General features: G+C 42.5%; 1 protein-coding gene across 1 annotated transcript; it reads left to right on the top strand.

Moving 5' to 3' along the window:
• The first annotated feature begins 12389 nt into the window (after window positions 1-12389).
• On the top strand, window positions 12390-16911 carry LOC105286544 (leucine-rich repeat-containing protein 40). The gene is made up of 6 exons (XM_011351569.3): window positions 12390-12863; window positions 13256-13559; window positions 13859-14087; window positions 14237-14832; window positions 15176-15593; window positions 16202-16911. Exons 1-6 carry the CDS (start codon window positions 12675-12677, stop codon window positions 16824-16826), a joined length of 2361 nt encoding a protein of 786 aa, XP_011349871.1. The 5' UTR covers window positions 12390-12674; the 3' UTR covers window positions 16827-16911.
• The last annotated feature ends 368 nt before the right edge of the window (window positions 16912-17279 follow it).

Here is a 17279-nt window from a genome sequence, read left to right as displayed (position 1 = left end):
ATTACGCACATATTTCCTCGCCGGCTGACTCGAGGTGATCTTTCTTACCCCCGTGTTTATTTATTGCCGGGTTTAACGTTACACGTGTAATATCTGACTATATTTTCGTGTGCTGGAAAATGTGTCCAGACAATGTTAACATTTTTAAGCTCGACGTGACGATCGACTATATTATACAAAAGACATCTAACTTTCTAGCTTTAAGTGGAAATTAAGATTATTTTATATTAATATTAATCGATAAAATATTTCTTTAAAGAAGCTTTGTATCTTCTCTTCTATCTTTCTCCCTCTTTAAAAGAAATAATCATATTATTAATAGTGTTATCGTAAATTGATGATTTAAATTGAAATACTATATAATAAATCTTCAATTTTATTCAGCTGTTGCTGTTGAAATTCTGAAAGAAATGTATCATCGCAGCCGATTATCGTGCAATCGTAAGGGCACCGATATCAACATGGATTAGGCCTTCCTCACGGTCCAGACGGCTGGATAATCAGCGGTCAAGCATCCCAGTGTCCCGCGGGACGACGCAGAAAGAGGGTAAAGAGGGAAGCCGAAGAAGGGAGGAGGGAAAAAATAATTGAAAATTTTCGGACGGTCAGACCGGTGGGACGGGTACGCGCGGGCCGCCAAGAACGTCTTGGCTGGGCGACTCGCGATAAAGCAAAGAGCCCGTGCTAAATACTTACATAAATCTGTATTGCCTTGCGCAGCACGAGAGGAGCTTATACTACATCCACATAGACACGCACGCACACACGCTGGACGAACGCGCCTCCGAAGAAAACGGTGTAACCCGCGTCGAGATTTGTTCGCCGAAAGGAAATGTCGATGACCTCTGCCAAGTTACGATTTACTCAAAACTAACGTTCCTTAGTCTATTTTTTTCAAGTATGCACATCTTAGATTTCGAACAAAACTACCATAAAAGATCACTAATGAGAGGAGGAAATTATAGAAAAAGAAGATAAGTGACAACTGGTAATATGAAAATACTGAAAATAACTCTTCATCAATGAGTTGCTGAGGGATTAAAGCTAAATCTGAGATTAAATTCTTATTAAATTAAAATTACATTATTGCTAATTTGAAAATCGTTTAATAACGGTGTAAATTATTACGACGATAATTCAACGCGTTTGAATTATTCCACTCCAATAAACTTGTATAGCCATGAGGATAATAATAATCACATAATTACGGATGACAATAATGCATAGCGAACATTCGATTGACTTTCCGCTCGAACATCTATTTGACTTTTTATGTGTCTCGGTGTCATGAATTATAAGGGAAAATTAAAAACTGTATCATCCGAGAATGCGCCTCGCTTTTCACGCTAGCCAATCGTGAATCGATAATAGTTAATGCTATGCATTTAATGCTGAATACACAACGGCACTAGAATCGCGGAGTTTCATGTGTAATATACAGCGCGCCATAAATATCGAAACACAGAACCGTCGACGGCGTCTACAACGGCACGGAGGGTGGGCGGTGTGGGTAGTAAGGGTGTCTCACGGGGGAGACTCAATTGATAAACGGATAAAAGCGAAGCCGCAGTGGTTTCGTATCACGCCGAGACGGTGTAGCTTTCCATCCGTGCGTTTGACCCAATTAAAGCTCACGTAGCTGCATTTAAAACCGATACCGAGAACACGTTGAAAAACAGTCGCTAAATCACTCGCAACGTAATATAATTGAGTCTTATAAAGAGAAAATCTTTATAAAAAAATGAGCACTATTAAATAAAATTAATGGAATATTGATAAAGCCGACACGATTTTAAATGTACACGTCACTTTATTGTGCGGAGTTAATTGATTCATTGATAAGTATCAAACAATTGTATATTGTATTCTATTCACGACGACAAATCTTCAATTGTTAAATTGGATATACAATAAAATATCCCATAGCCTCCAATTTTAACTTTGGTGACAGAGTATGAAAATTTAGAAAATGTTCAATTTCTATGTTGTAAGATCAAGACCTTAATTAGAATCTAAATGAATTAAACATTTATCAAGCGCCAGAAAAAGTATCAAAATTTTCTTACTTATATTCTACACAAATCTTTCTCACAGTCGAAATAATTTTCTGTTAGTCGCTCAAGCGCGACTCAAACCTCCACCCTCGTTGAAGTATTGTACGTTCATCTAGAAGGAGGACAGGACCGGCACGCAGGGTTGATTGCGCGAGCCAAGCGATGAAGGGTGATCCTGAAGACGAGAAAAACGAAGGAGCGAACCGCGAGTGAGCTGGGGAGCGTAAGAAAGGAGGCACGCAGGGCAAGGGGAGGGGGTTGGTTCCGGGCGTTCGCAGAATCCGCGGGTGCCGGGGCAATAAATCTGGCGGGTATATCTGAGCTCATGAATGTTATTAAGATACAACCCCCCGCGAGCTGAACGCGCGCGGGGGCGTGTACGTTACTGACGTAGGGAGATATAGGCAGTGCCGAAGAAGCCGAGGAGCTTCTTGCGGTGAGACCTGCAGGGGCTAGCTAGCCAGGAGAGAACGTCGCCGAAGGGGCGAAGGGGCGAAGCAAAAGAAGAAGAAGAAGGAGAAGAAGAGGAAAAGGAGAGAGAGGAGAGGCGACCCGGAGAAACGGTTATGAAGAAATACCGCCACCGGTAATCCCACCATAGATCACCGCCTCTGGTGGCCGCCACTGTGCCTTCAGCTCGTTTCTTCGTCTTCTTCCTCCTTCGAGCGGAGGCTCCTGCTCTTCTTCCTCCCCCAGCGGTTCCCTCCTACGTGCCGGCGTCCACTGCGCGCCTTTCGGCCGCCGCGTCTTAATACCGCAGACTTAACTCACACTTAACAAACATTTGCAGTCGGTGTCACGTGGAAGACCGGTGTGTTGAAAATCGCCACCAGTAAAGGTCGCGGCGATGCTGGACTGCACGACATTCGTATAATCGATAGGTTGAAAGAGAATTAAGCAGGATTAGGTGGAGAAGCAAGAGATCGGGAAGTTACGTTTGGAATGTCATTATTTTGCTGCTTGACAATTGCAATAACATCTAACAGGTATACTATTATATGATATTAATAAATCAGAAAAGATAATTTCTTCTTTTCCAAAAGAAAACGTGCGAGATACTATCAGATCTTGATGTATCTAATTGCAACGATGTCGCAAAGTCAGTTTGAAAGGAGATAATCGCCGAAGTGCAAACTTCGCATATATCTTTTACTTGGGCAAGTTCCGAGTTTCTCACACCGACTTCCTCAATAATTTATCATCGTAAGTAAGTCGCGCAAACAAGTACGACAGATCCTCGTTTTGCAATCTAACGTTTCCAGCGAGGAGCAGAAGATTAGGATCTTAGCGTCTTAGGAGGTCGGGCGATCCATAAAGTCCTAAGGGTTATTCAAGGTTTTATCTGGCAATCATGTCACCATGTGTCATTTCAGCGAATTGTGCGAATGTCAAGTTAAAAACTTTCCGTTTCGCTCATCGGAGAAAGACTTAACGTTGTCTTGAAACTATCGGACGCGTAAGCACGTTCACTCTCCTGTCAATTAATTAATTGAGCTTTGCAGTACGATATGGACCGCGGTCCTCGACATCAAAGCGAAGCTTTTGGTCTTCCACCCATCCCCGACTGTCTGTCAAAGTGTCCTGCTTGCCAATTAATAAAGGACCTATATATTTGTCCATCGGTTCCTGCGATGTCTTATCCCGTAATAGTAAGTAAATATAGAGATCCCACGACTCACATCACACATACACACACACATACACACACACACACATACACACACACACACACACACGAGTGTGGCAATCGTTGCTGCTATAATAGTATCTTGCATAGTTTGAACTTTAGAAAAAATTAATGGCATTAATTACAAATAAATATCAATAAGAAAACTTTTTCATAAATTTCCAGATCCATGACAAAATCGTAAGTTATAAATATTTAACTGACTGATTTATTTTGTGACTGACTGTCTTATTTTGTATGACAACGAAATGTTTAGAAAGACCATTTCCTTAAATTTTTATGGCTCGGACAAAAATTGGAGAATATCTTTTTTTATTATTCACACTGTCTCGGCAACACATTATCGGGAAGCTTATCTCATTAATATTAGCTAGATCCTTCCGACAACAAACACTATTTCCCTGCAACGCCGATGATCGTGATTTCGCGATCTCTCACAGAAGACTCGACATCCGGATTTCTTTCCGAGATCGGCCACGCGAGTCGCAGCGTCGTTGTCTCGGCGGAGATAACGCGCGGGGGTTGTGTACAACGTATACGTAGTAAGCCTGAAGGGTGGTTTATGTATCGCGGGGCAAGAGAGATATCCGATGATTTAGCTGCGGTCTCGAGGCTCCGCCAAGAGAGTCTTCTTATCTCGCGGGTGCCCGCCGTAACCGCGGTGTAATCTTTTATTAATTCGGCGACTTACGAAATTTATCGCGGCTTTTGTTTACCGCGGCGCCACGCCATCTTAAATCTCCGCCTTCGTTGCCTACCGGCCCTTCTTCTGCCTTCTTTGCATTATCTGACGGTATCTACCGTTACTGCATCGCCGTGGGCCCTGCCGAGACTTTGGAAGCATCTTATGCAAGAATCTGTGGCATGATCGGCAACACGCGGAGTATTCAGCGATTTATTGTGCCGCTTGAAAAAATAGAAAAATAGCAAGGTGCTCACTACGTGCCTTCTAACTTGAGCCGAGAATGGAAATAAGAAGCCTGCAAATTTAATTCACAAATAATTCAATATTTGCATTTTATGAAGGTAAATACAATTTGCACCAGCAAGCATGTTCAACATTTGCATGTCTTCCAGAGGAGAAAGATACTACCATATTATACTTTGCTGTCTGCAATTTCTTGATTCTATTTTGCTCCTCATCATCTGGTCTAATTCAACCATTTCGCTTCTGAGTCGTCGCATTTTTTATTCGTAATGATCGGCGATGTTACAACCTCGACGCACACGCGCACGCACACACGGTCCGTTGGACTCTGCCGAAGTACACAATTCCGGTTATACGCGGGTATTCCTTATAACGGTGTCGGAATGGCGCTATATTATTATTAGAGTCCCTTAAGTCTAAGAGCCTTAAATCTGCGATAAGTTATGGGCACCCCTTTGCCCTCTCCACCGCGCGGGGAACCTGGCAGCCACCACCGCCACCCGCCACGTTCCACACCTTATACCATTTCCCTGTAATATCTTAGTCTACGACGGCGCCTCTTCGGCCTTTATCTCGCATACATTACACACCCCCGAGAGCGGACCAGAAACGACGCAGGAATAGGAGATGCCGCGGTTCTAACGGGGGCGAAAGGATAATTGAAAATAACTGCCGCCTGCGAGAAGCCGGCATCTAATCCCTTCCGCTGTAACCAAGATAGACCTGCGAGATCATCTCGTGATCCTTCGTCGTGATGCACGCGAACGTAAATTCTCGCCATCGACGAAACGCATCTAAAGTAACGCGGCCGGGAATGTAGCGCTTCTTGTGTATCATTTCTTGTTGCTTTACGTTATTCCTACTACATCATCAATTTAGTAGTAATAATGTGTTAATTATTATTATTGTTACAATATTATTAAAATACTCTTGTAGATAAGTTGGGATATGTATCCGTACAGGGGATGAAGCTGTTGGAATTATTTTGCAAGGGCAAACTAAGCTATAACAAGATATTCTTAACTTACAACAATGCACCACGATGATGTGCAAGCTTGATGTAGGCAGCCCGGAGACGGGAGGAGAAAGTTGGAAGAAAGTTCAAGGGATTTGCAAATCCCAGCCGTGTAATTACCATAAGATGAATGAGCGGTTTAATTTGCATCTATAACTTAAACCGCCTGCCGTCGATAAATAAAGGGACCAGGAATTCTTGCCCGTACTCATACCTGCAGAGATTTATCTCGCGGTCTTGCAATTAACATCATTTCAATTAACTTCATCGATATTTTTAATAACTCTATCGTGACGCTGTAATAAAGAACAACGAAATAAAATATAATATCCAAGAGACATGCATTCTTATACAATTGCTCGATACGGCCATTGCGCTAAATTTTATCTCAACATTTTGTAAATAATTTTGCTTAACATAAAGAGCAAACTTCACTTTGAGTAAGATTGACTGAAATCTCATTAAATTCTTTGCTGGGTGACGGGCTAAGCCGCGTTATATCTGACGAAGAACTTCAACTTTGGAACGGGATTTATAGAGATGGATCAAAGTTCTTAAGTCTCCTAAAAGCGACGAGACCTCGTGTAATTCAAGCTGCGTTGCTAATCGAACATTCTGTTACAACCCATTACATTAGGAAGCTCAACTAAAAAACACTCAGAACGAAAAAACATTTGATTGGCCTTCGTTCATGCCATCAAAATCTCCTGTTGAACGTTGACATCTACATCAGATAAGTGTTTCTAATTCCTTCTTACATAAAAATCTAATTATTCTCAGCTACTAAAATGCTATTCAAAGAATCAAGGAAAGCAAATTGAACGCGATAAATGCTAATTAATAATATTCTTTGTAGCAACTTCAGTTTATTAAATACAATGGATGTTATCCTGACGATAATTACAATTATGGTCGTAAACCGTACTAAATCTGAACAACGAAATTATCCGCGGAATTACCGTAATAACCGAACGAAAGGCTGAGAGGTCGCGTTTATCTTGGACGTCGACGTCGTCATCGTCGTCGTCGTGTCTCGTAATATAGCTCGTACATGGGCCCGGCCTGTCGACGAAGGCTTATCGCATTTCTTTTCCGTCGCGGCCATAAAGAAGGCACCTTCTGTCAAACGCCGCGAGTGTGAGAATCGCCGGGCGCGTAACACGCGTCGAGAAAATGTCCATTAAGGACCGCAGAAGTAAAGATTACATTCGTAACGTCTCGCGGGTTCTGGCGAACGGGGGATGAGATGATAGGGGACGCAACGCGGTCGCTTATCGCGGCAATAAAAAAGCATCGTGCAAGATTGGCATGTTGCCCGTCGTCTCTCCGCTCTCGTTAGATGCACGACGCGGATGTTGGGTCCGTGGATGCTGTTCCCGCAGATGGCGAGCAATCATGAGACTGGAGTACGCTGATCCGCGAGCAACCATCGAGCACCACAGTGCAGTGATGAAACAGTCATCAGGCGTGCGAACGATGACAGTCGTCAGCCCAAGAGTTCCAACTACCGTAAGATAATTACTGATAAGGATATAAAGAAATTATTATATTGCGGTACGTTTATTGTAATTAAGTAATTAGTTTTAAATTTGATTTTCCATCGTAAAGCAATGCAATTATTGAGGATATCGCAAAGAAGGTAGGTGACAACAAATAATAAGGGAGCAAGAGAGGGGAAAGGCGAGAGCAAAGGGGACGATGGAACCGGCAGAGGCGATTAGACAATGCGCCGGAAACACTGAGGATGCTGAGGTTTGGCGAGGACGAGTCCTTCTCTTCCTCCGGGGTTTGGGAGCGCCGACAGATGTGCAAGCGAGCGCACACGAACACCTACACACACGTACATGCATACAGGGGAGATCGACGTACGCGCAGACACGCGGGTCGCGCATCTCATCCTTAGGGGGTGTCGTGCCTCAATGTCCCTGATCTTGTTAAGGACGCAGTGAACCACAAATAGCCGACATCCATTCAAATATCAGCGAGAAATCCAGCTACTTAAGCTACTTCCACACCGCGCAGCCGTCAACCAGCAACCCGCTTAAACGACAACTCGATAAATGTCTGCCATAGGATCGCGTTGATTTCTGTGTAAAACGAGTCGGCCACGGTGTATCGGTGTAGTCGAGTTTATTACAGCGCCAGGTATTACAACGAGCGCAGTGTTTGGCATTAACTGTTCGAAATCACCAGCCGTTGCTTTATGGGAACCTTTCAGACAAGTTAATGCTTGATCATGTTCGCGAGACCTGAATGCGTAACATCATAAAGGCTTGACTACTCAGTTCTTGCAAATATAATAATGCAAATAAATATACAATAAATTTATTATTATAATATTATTAAAAAGTTAAGAATAATTGTTAACAGATATGCAGCATATGCTTTGTGATTGAAGCTTTATTTCGCGAATCGCACGTAGGTGTTCTCCAATGCGGAAAAACCGTGGGATTTGATTTAGGGACATGCCAAAGCAATTACGAGTGCACGTTTCAAAGGACGTCTTCTCGCGCGCGACCCCTTACGAGGCATAAAAGGTGGCGGAGAGGGCTCGCCAGGAGGGGTGGAGTTTGGCTTTGTGCGGGGTCGCGGCGGCGTTGAAGCCGACAAAAGATAAGCCGTTATTTATAACCCGGCTTAAGGACTACCGCGAGGCGGGGACGAGTTTAGGGAAAATAAAATCACTTGGAGATCGCGAATCCGCGTGCATAACGCCCCACGTGTCTCCGTCCACCTGTGCCGCAGGATGAAACAATACAAATGTTTTGTGGGAATTATTTTCGTAAAATGCAAGTGCAAATAAACACGAACGTGCACTGTAAATTGTGTTAATCATGAGATAATGCCTTGCGTTCACGAGTTACAACATTATTTTAAGTTCTACGTAAGCGTTACGCGATCAAAAAGTCAAGATGATTTTAAGTTACCAAAAATCGGTAAACGATCTTATTTTATTCACCACTGATTTGTTGTTGCATTTCTCAAACGCATATCTGCTTAAATATTTGTATAAGCTTCTTCTTCGAGTTATCAGTTGCAAGTTTGACATGTAATATAAATTATTGTACCTTACTTATTACAATTTGCAATTACCATTTGGGATTTTTTTCGTCCACGTCTCCAAAGGTCCAGAACGATAAAAATCCCTTCGTTCCTTCGGACCCTTTCGTCGGTTGCCGCTTTCGGCGACTTCGCTGCCGTCAAGCCATATTTCGGTCATCGACATAGCCATCGATATCTCCACCCCCTGTGTCATGGTACGTGTCGCGGCGGGAGCGTACCACAAAGCAACAGAGTTCATTCCGTCGCTCTCGCTTCCTCCCTAAAAACGCGCCCCACCAACTACCCCCAGTCAGCCACCCATCCCCCTTTCTCTCGCTCCGAAGCACCGGAGCGTAGTCCGAAGATCCGAGCGCAGACGGCGGAGATACCTAAAGATCCGTCTTCGACGTTACGCCGCTGCTGGCGGTTGGGGGTGGCGGACAGGGGCGTCGCCAGCGATGCGCCGGAGCTGGCGGGGGTGGCAGTGGCGCGGGAGTCGCGCGGGGGTCGATGCTTCGAGTCTGCAGAATCGTGCACCTCCCTCCTCATCCGCCGAGGGTCGGTGGATGGGTGAGTGGGTGGATGGGTGGATGGCTCCTCGAACTGATCAATACCTGAAACACCGCGAGGTATCGTCCCGCTATTTCCGGTGTCCCAGCGCGGCCGGAAATGAAGGCGTTAAAAATATACTCCAGATAGCGCGCGCCGGTATTATATTCTCTCCGGTACAGGTGCCCCCAATAGTGACGAGGAGACCGATCTGTGCAAGGCGAGACGTTTCACACGATGGAGGAATCGGAATCAGGATGAGTCGCGACGCCAGCTCGCGATCCCGACGAAGACGAGAAAGCTGAAGCGAGTAAACCGAGGTGAGCAACTTTAATTATTCCATCAAACATCTATTACGATCACAGGGAAAGTAGATGACAATTATTTTGATTTTGTATTGCCGATAGAAGTAATGAGAATCTCTTAATATTAATATGAGCTTACGTTGTTTAGAAGACAATAAAAGCATCGATCGTCTGTCTACCTTAATTCGATATTAATATCGAATTTGTATCGATTGTACCGAATTATCTCCCGTGTTTTCGTTTTGCTTATCTGACCTCTTGGTATATATTTAGATTAGAAAATCGGTCATATATTCTTGATATCTCAAACTTTTAATGTACGACAAATAGTTCCCGATGCTTCTTACGTGATAGAGAATTATGATTGCTTCTCTACTTGCAATTATTTCGCTGATTTCTTGTACGAGTCGGGTGGTTGAGATGATCGTTATTGGAGTGTACTGTACGCTCGCGCGGTCGAAGGCCCTTTATCTGCGAGGCCCTGGCCTGATCGACTTTTAATTATAGCTATCTGCTACCTGGTTCGCTTGTGTTCGGCGCGTAAGGGTGAGCGCGAGGAATCGGCGCACGGAGATGATCGATCCCGAAACCATTCTTGCGGCTGGAATCTTCATTTCGCAGTGGTTACCGCATCCAGCGAACTCGATACTGTGTGAATATTCACAACCGCTGTGGCACGCCCAATTGTATAGATTAAAATACGAGATGCATTCAGAGGAAAGCCCGATATCTCGTTATAAAATATGTAATTCTCCAAGGGACCTACATGTGCAAGGAATCGATTTTCAATTATTGTATTTTAAACATCTAGTAGTCAAGTGATCACACGCACACACATTACGCCTTATTTTATAATAGTTTATTTTTATTTTAAATCGTTTAAAATAGCGCTAGAAAACGCTTAATCTCTCAAATTACAATCCCTCTAGAAAGTGTAATCTCACGAATAAGATAATTTCAATTACCGTCCTGATAAAATGTGATCTTCCTTCACACAGCTTTATAAAATTACCTGCACAGCAAGATTGCTTGCGAATATCTGTTGAGTCAGAGGGCGTGACCACGAGTGCGACGTGAAACTCCGGATTTGCGAAATCGCTACGAAGGGGTTGGTTTAGTATCAACAGGTAGAACACGTCCTCTTCCCCACCGGATAAACCCAGGGCTAAGCGCCGGCGCTGGCTAAACCTCTCGCACCCTCCCGAGGGTGTGACCTGCCCTCCCTATTGGCTCGGCCGGACGTGTGAAAAAGAGAGCGAGTCAGTCCTGCGCGGATAAGGTCTTTTTAAATCTCTCTCTTTGAGGGGTGGAGCTTTCGAGCTTCCGCGCTTTCTCGAACATACGCGGATAACCATGAGTCATGTGGTTTCCTCCGTGTGAGTGAGCGATTACTTAATTTCTATATTAAATTATTACATTATTTTATTTAATAATTACTTCTGTTTTAAATTAATATGCGTTACGCATATTAGCGATAACTACCTAGATGATATTAACGTCCATGGATGTGTTATCATTCAACCGTGATTCGTGTCAGAACGAGTTCTGCTTCGTGTAATTATTTAATGTTCCTGCAGCGTGATACTTTTTGATATCATTAATCTTTTCCGCTAGGTAACTTGCTTGACTTGTCTTGTTGCTGAAGCAGAAGCAGAGATCTCGTTCAGAAATCTTGTTCTGTTTACTGGTTTCTTGTGTTTACTGGAATTCCCATTTTCGTTCGTGCTGCTCCCCAAATCGCTATGACAGAACAGATAAATTCAATTATATAATCTCGAATTTCTGAATCCTGGAAATTTTTTATTTTGATGCATATTGAATTTAGAATCCTAGAAATTTCATTTTATTTTAATGATTTGACGTTCACTGATATTACCGTTTATTATGAAGCTAATAGTTTGAACAAAGCTATTAAGAAAAATGTAGTCGATAATGAATCACATACACACGTGGAAAAGTGTAACATAAGTATTACAAACTCGTACGTCTGACTTAATCCTCCATGTGGGATGTCGTCACGGAGGAAAGAAGCCGCAGATACAGTCCTGTCAGATGAAAAAAAAGGAAACGACGAAGAAAAAACGTAATGCGGCGAAGGAAGGGGAAAATATCCGCATGGGTCAGCCGAGAGAGGCTTAGACCGCGGAGAGATGCCCGCTTCAATATCGGCTTTCGGGATACTTGAGATATTTATCTAATGTCTTGCATTTTCCGCGGCGTTGCCCATTCAAATTTCCATTCATGTCTTCTCTACCAGGGAAAACCTGTTTCCCCGGATTGCCGCTTTCGACGAAGCGTTGCGTCTCAAAGCTCGTTAAAATATCCATGTCGCAATCATTTATTCCCATTAATATTTAATCGCGATAAGGAAAATATCCTGAGATTGTAGTTTGAAAGTTGAAATTATAGACACGCGTGTGTAATTGAATTTCGCCAAAAGCTTCAATTCACTAATCGATACCTCGCATTAACTAATGTCACCCCTTGCAAAATTAACTATCAGTTACACTATCGCAAGAAAGTAATAATTAACCAGTAGTTACACTTACGTGCAAATCAAGCGCGTAAAATACTGAACAAGATAGCTCTCCGCGAGATCGATTCTATTGCTCAGCCGAAAACAAAGCAGATAGACATCGCTGATGTCATACATCGTTGTTGCACATCGTCACGCGGCAGGGTAGATTTGCCGTTCTATCTTTCCGCGATTTTTCATTTTTTTCCCCATGTTCCCATTGTTCGGAATAAACGTGCTCAACACCAACGACGCGACGGTCGGAGTTATCTTACGGAGATATCGTGCGGCGTGCCCTGTGCGTTACTTATCAAAGATAACTAGTAACTCAGTACTTTCGGAACGGTTCGGAGACCCGGTGCGCGCTCAGTCATCGATACGCGGCGAAGGATTTTCGGTGATCGAGATCCTCTTCTTCTGGTAACGGCGGCGTGGAAGTAACGACGATGACTCTCGGCACGATCGAAAACTCGTGGATATTATCCTGATAACGGCGGAGGTGGATATTGTGATAGCGATAGTGCGGGTTTCGCGATGTGACCATTTGATTCGACGGCTCGACGGTGATGTAAAAGAAAGATGGAGGAACGATCGACTGTTCAGCACCGTGTGCTTCTGTCGCTGATCACGTGGCTGGCGATTTTGTCAGTCGCGAGGTGTCAAAGTGTGTGTCCTGCTAGATGTCTGTGCTACTTTAATCAAATACAAAGAAGTATCGAGTGTTCGAAGCAGGGGATACAGACGTTTCCTGAAAATATCAGCGACGTTGTGAGTTCAGTTTTAGTTGTCTCTATTTTTTATTTTACGTCATGTCGTGATCTCAATAGAGATAAACGCTAAAATACCGAATGTGGGACACCACTGACTCTCGCATCTTATCGTGCTGGAATAAAATAGCGTGCATTGATAACGGAATGAATGTACGGTGAGAATCGCGATAGAGAGATATGCGAAATCAAGATAAATGAATCACTGTAGTGGATAATATATAACTAATGATGTGTGAAATAACGTGCAGGTTGAACAAAGACACTCCGCAAATTCCGCTTTTCGGTCCACTCCGTCGTGCGTTAATTAGCATCTTCTCTTAGAGATTAAATCGTCATTTGCGATAAATAGTTCTCGTAAAGATTACGATGAAATTTCTTTCTCTGTGGTAGGTTGAGCACCTGGACCTGTCGAACAATCTCTTAACCGAAATCCCCGACGCAATTAACCGGCTGACCGAATTGGAGCACCTGAATCTGGCGAAAAATCAGCTCACTTCCCTACCGAGTAGTCTCGGGAAATTGACAAAACTTCGAAGACTGGATCTATCAAGCAACGTTATCGTAAACACGGTAGATATTGTCTCCATTAGCCAGCTGCCATCTCTAATAGTTCTCTACATCTCGTGGAATCTATTACCTGACTTGAAAGGTCTAACCAGCGAGGTGCTTCAGGCGGTGGATGCCGGCCATTGCCGTACGTATTGAGATAATCATAGATAAAAGATGTGTTTATTATGTGGAAGTTTATAAATATATTTTCTTTTCGACAGCTATGATTTTCAAAGGTATAATCTGAAGTGACGAATTTATGTATAAAAAATATTATAGTGTTACAACAATTAGTCTGTTTAAGAAAATTAACGATTTAATTAATATTGCTTAGTATGAAAATTAATCACAGAAGTTTACATATTTTTAGAATTTTTAAGATGGAATAAGATGAGGATAATTTTACTGTATAATTTCTCAAGAAGATTTTTTTATATATTTTAGGTATAAAGGAACTTGGCAATAAATCGTTGGATGGATTGCCAGCGCTGATGACACTAAATCTCGCGGGAAATCCGTTGGAGAATATCCAAGCACCTGTTAGCAAAACGTTAAAATGGTTAGACATGTCTAATTGTTTCTTGAATTACCTGTATCCAGATACATTCAGTGGATTTCCGGCACTGGAGGAGCTACGATTAGTTAATAATCCCAAATTGGTGTACAGTACTCGGTAAGAAATCCTCATTTGACTATAATTCTTATATCAAAATTGGCCAACGAAAAGATTGCATAGTAAATACTTTATTAATCTTGATACTTTATTAATCGAAAACCCTTATTAAAAATATAATATACAATCAACACAATATCCGTTTGCAGACACGCGACTTTGCAGCATCCAAGGCTGAAGAGATTGGACGTATCAAGATGCAACCTCGACAGACCTGGTCTTCATGGTCTCCCATTGCTGACACACGCTCGTCTCTCTCGCAATTCGATTCGTATTTTGCCGGATCGCATTTTCGCCAAAAATAAGCAGCTGACGCAGTTGTATTTGAACGCGAACAATCTGGAACGATTAAATGCCAGCACTTTCGAAGGGTTAGTGAAGCTCCAGCTGCTGGATCTATCCGCGAATGGTCTCGAAGAAGTCCACAGACTGGCGTTTCAGGAGAACATAGACCTCAGGCTCCTGAATCTCTCCTACAACACACTGCACCGATTTCCGCATCTTTCGTGCCTTGTCACGTCGTTGGATTTGTCGTTCAATATGATCAGTCGTTTTGAAGCGGATTCTTTGGACGACATGCCCAGAATCAGAAGCCTGAACTTGAAGGACAATCAGCTGCAATTGTTACCGCCTCGTCTAAGATCGCCGACGTTGAGAATATTAGACGTGCAGAGAAACAGACTTGTCGAACTGCACAACGATAGCTTTATTGGATTACCATCTCTGCAAAAGATCGACTTGTCAGGTACATATCAATTTTCGCACATACAAACATGCGTACATTGAACAAGAAACCGAAATAATGTAAAACAGATTTTGATAAAACTTATTTGTCAACCACATAAAGTAACACGCAAAAATAAAATAAACGACAAGAGTCTTCTAATATTAATCTTAATCAAATATTAAAATGCTCATGATTGTGACTCACTACATAAATTATTGAATATTCTTTAATGTCCAAGAATTATTATAATTTTATTTTGAGATCAGATTTCATCTTTCTGTTTCGGTTTTCGGTTTATTCTCTGCACGGAAAGGTTTGGTAAAATTTTCATAATCACGATATCCAATCATTTAATTTACAGGAAATCGTTTGACAGAGGCAATGAATCCCGACATATTTCAAAACAACCTTGACTTGACTATAATCCGTTTGGAGGATAATCCATGGAGATGCGACTGTGCACAGCTCTACGTTACTTTTGAGTATTTAACGGAACCCCCTATGAAAACCTCAAAATCGAGCTTGATCTGCCAGAGTCCGGCAAACGTATCCGGCTATTCGTGGGAAGCCGCATGCTTCGATGTTTGGAACGATCATTTGTATTATAATAAGGACAGAACTTGGGGAATGGTAATGGTCAGTTTGCTCATTTTCGTCGTTCTATGTGGCAGTGTGGTGTCGATCAAACACACCATGAGGATAAAGAGAAGAACTCTCGAGCAGAGGCAGCAGCTCGAAAGAGCAGAAGAAAGACAGAGATTACGAGTTTTGCAGAGAAGGTAAGCAACATTAACTAAAATATACATATAAGTAATAAAATAAAATTACACAAAAATACATAAAAAATAATTATTTAACGCCAGTTGGATCGATACAAATGCTACGAGTATAAGTTCATGATAATGATTTTCGCCTCGTGACGTATATGACGAATCGAATTAAAATTTTAATAATTAGTACATCTGCATTTGGGTTTTATATATTTTTTGGAAAACAGTCTTTTGTATTTTAATTAAGAATTTAAAAAATACACTAAACTAAATGGACACCTACCTGCGATAGATAAGACAGATATCTGTGCTATCCAAAACCACAAGCAACCAGCACAGATTTCACATCATGAGTTCGCAAGCTGGTACACGTCTGGTCTTTGCTGATATCAAGTAATACCAAAAGACGCGTTACCGACGTAGTTACAGTTTTAGAATTTAATTGAATTTAATTGAATTTAGAAATTAATTGAATTCATTAAACAAGTTAGAAGCTATTTCAAGAAGACTTTTTACACTATTTGCTGATACTCGTATAACACGATGCAATATTTCTTGACTGTCAATAATTTCATAAACTCGAAAGAAAAAAGTATATTGATGATATTATTTTTTAGAAATCAACAGCTAGAAGAAGAACTGGAAGAACTAGAACGTCCAGCGGAACCCAGGATTAATCCGCTGGAACTGGTCAGTCCACCCACCTATGAGGAAGCAGTAGAGATGTCTAGACTGGTTCACTCCATGGACGATTTAGACGAGATCACCGTCGAGAATGGTACCTTGCGCGCCATTAATTCCGTGGATAATCTGCGGATGAAGAAGAAAAGAACCAGACGGCCCAGGAAACGAACGAACAGCGAGGACGACCTGCTGAGAAGAGAGGAGCGCCGACAGCAACGTATCCGACGAGAGAGGAGCAACTCCAGCGGCAACATCTGCGACGCGGACCATTCGCACAACGCGAATCCCAGGGATTCGAGGGCCTCCTTGGCTCATAGATCCAGAAGGCACAGCGCAATAGACGACATCGCGTCCAGCAGCAGTAAGGACAGACCAAGGCCGCAAACTCCCAGCGCGAGGAAGAGAAAGAGAAGACAGGTGATTAGAGACGAGCACGTGACGGACGACGAGGACTCCGACGTCCAGGTGATGGGTTCCAGCAGATCCGTCGTTATCAAGGAGCTTAGACGAGAACCTAGAAGTGGCTATAGAAACTCATTCGTAGGACGCGAATCCTGAGTTCATTTCTAAGCTCTAACTAAATATTTCGAGCGTACGATGAAACGCTATTTGATATTTTTAATAAAAATATGGTGAAAGAGAATCGTGGATTTTCAGCATTCTTCCAATATCATTGCGCTTATCGAGTACACGATCTCAGCATTTAAGCGTCCCATACTCTCGCACATTATCTCTTAAACATGGAAGAGACGAGAGTGTGACGTGATCTCTTTTAACGCTAAATCAATAGAGTGGCTACGGATTCGCGATAACGCACGCCTATTTACACGATAACAGCATGACAACTCAGACATTTTCCAAGTCTTGCGTCAAACTAGTTTTTTTCTATGTTAAGTACACATCTATTATCGTTCAGCAAAGACTAATGATCCAGCAAATGATAAATGAAGCCGACGACCAGCGAATGAATAGGATGTGCGCTGGAAAGGAACGAAAATACGAGCACCTTCC

The sequence above is a fragment of the Ooceraea biroi genome, chromosome 14 (assembly GCF_003672135.1).
Source record: "Ooceraea biroi isolate clonal line C1 chromosome 14, Obir_v5.4, whole genome shotgun sequence".
Classification (NCBI taxonomy): Eukaryota; Metazoa; Arthropoda; class Insecta; order Hymenoptera; family Formicidae; genus Ooceraea; species Ooceraea biroi.
Note: the sequence above shows the minus strand (reverse complement) of the source record. Positions and strands in the feature narration are given on the sequence as shown.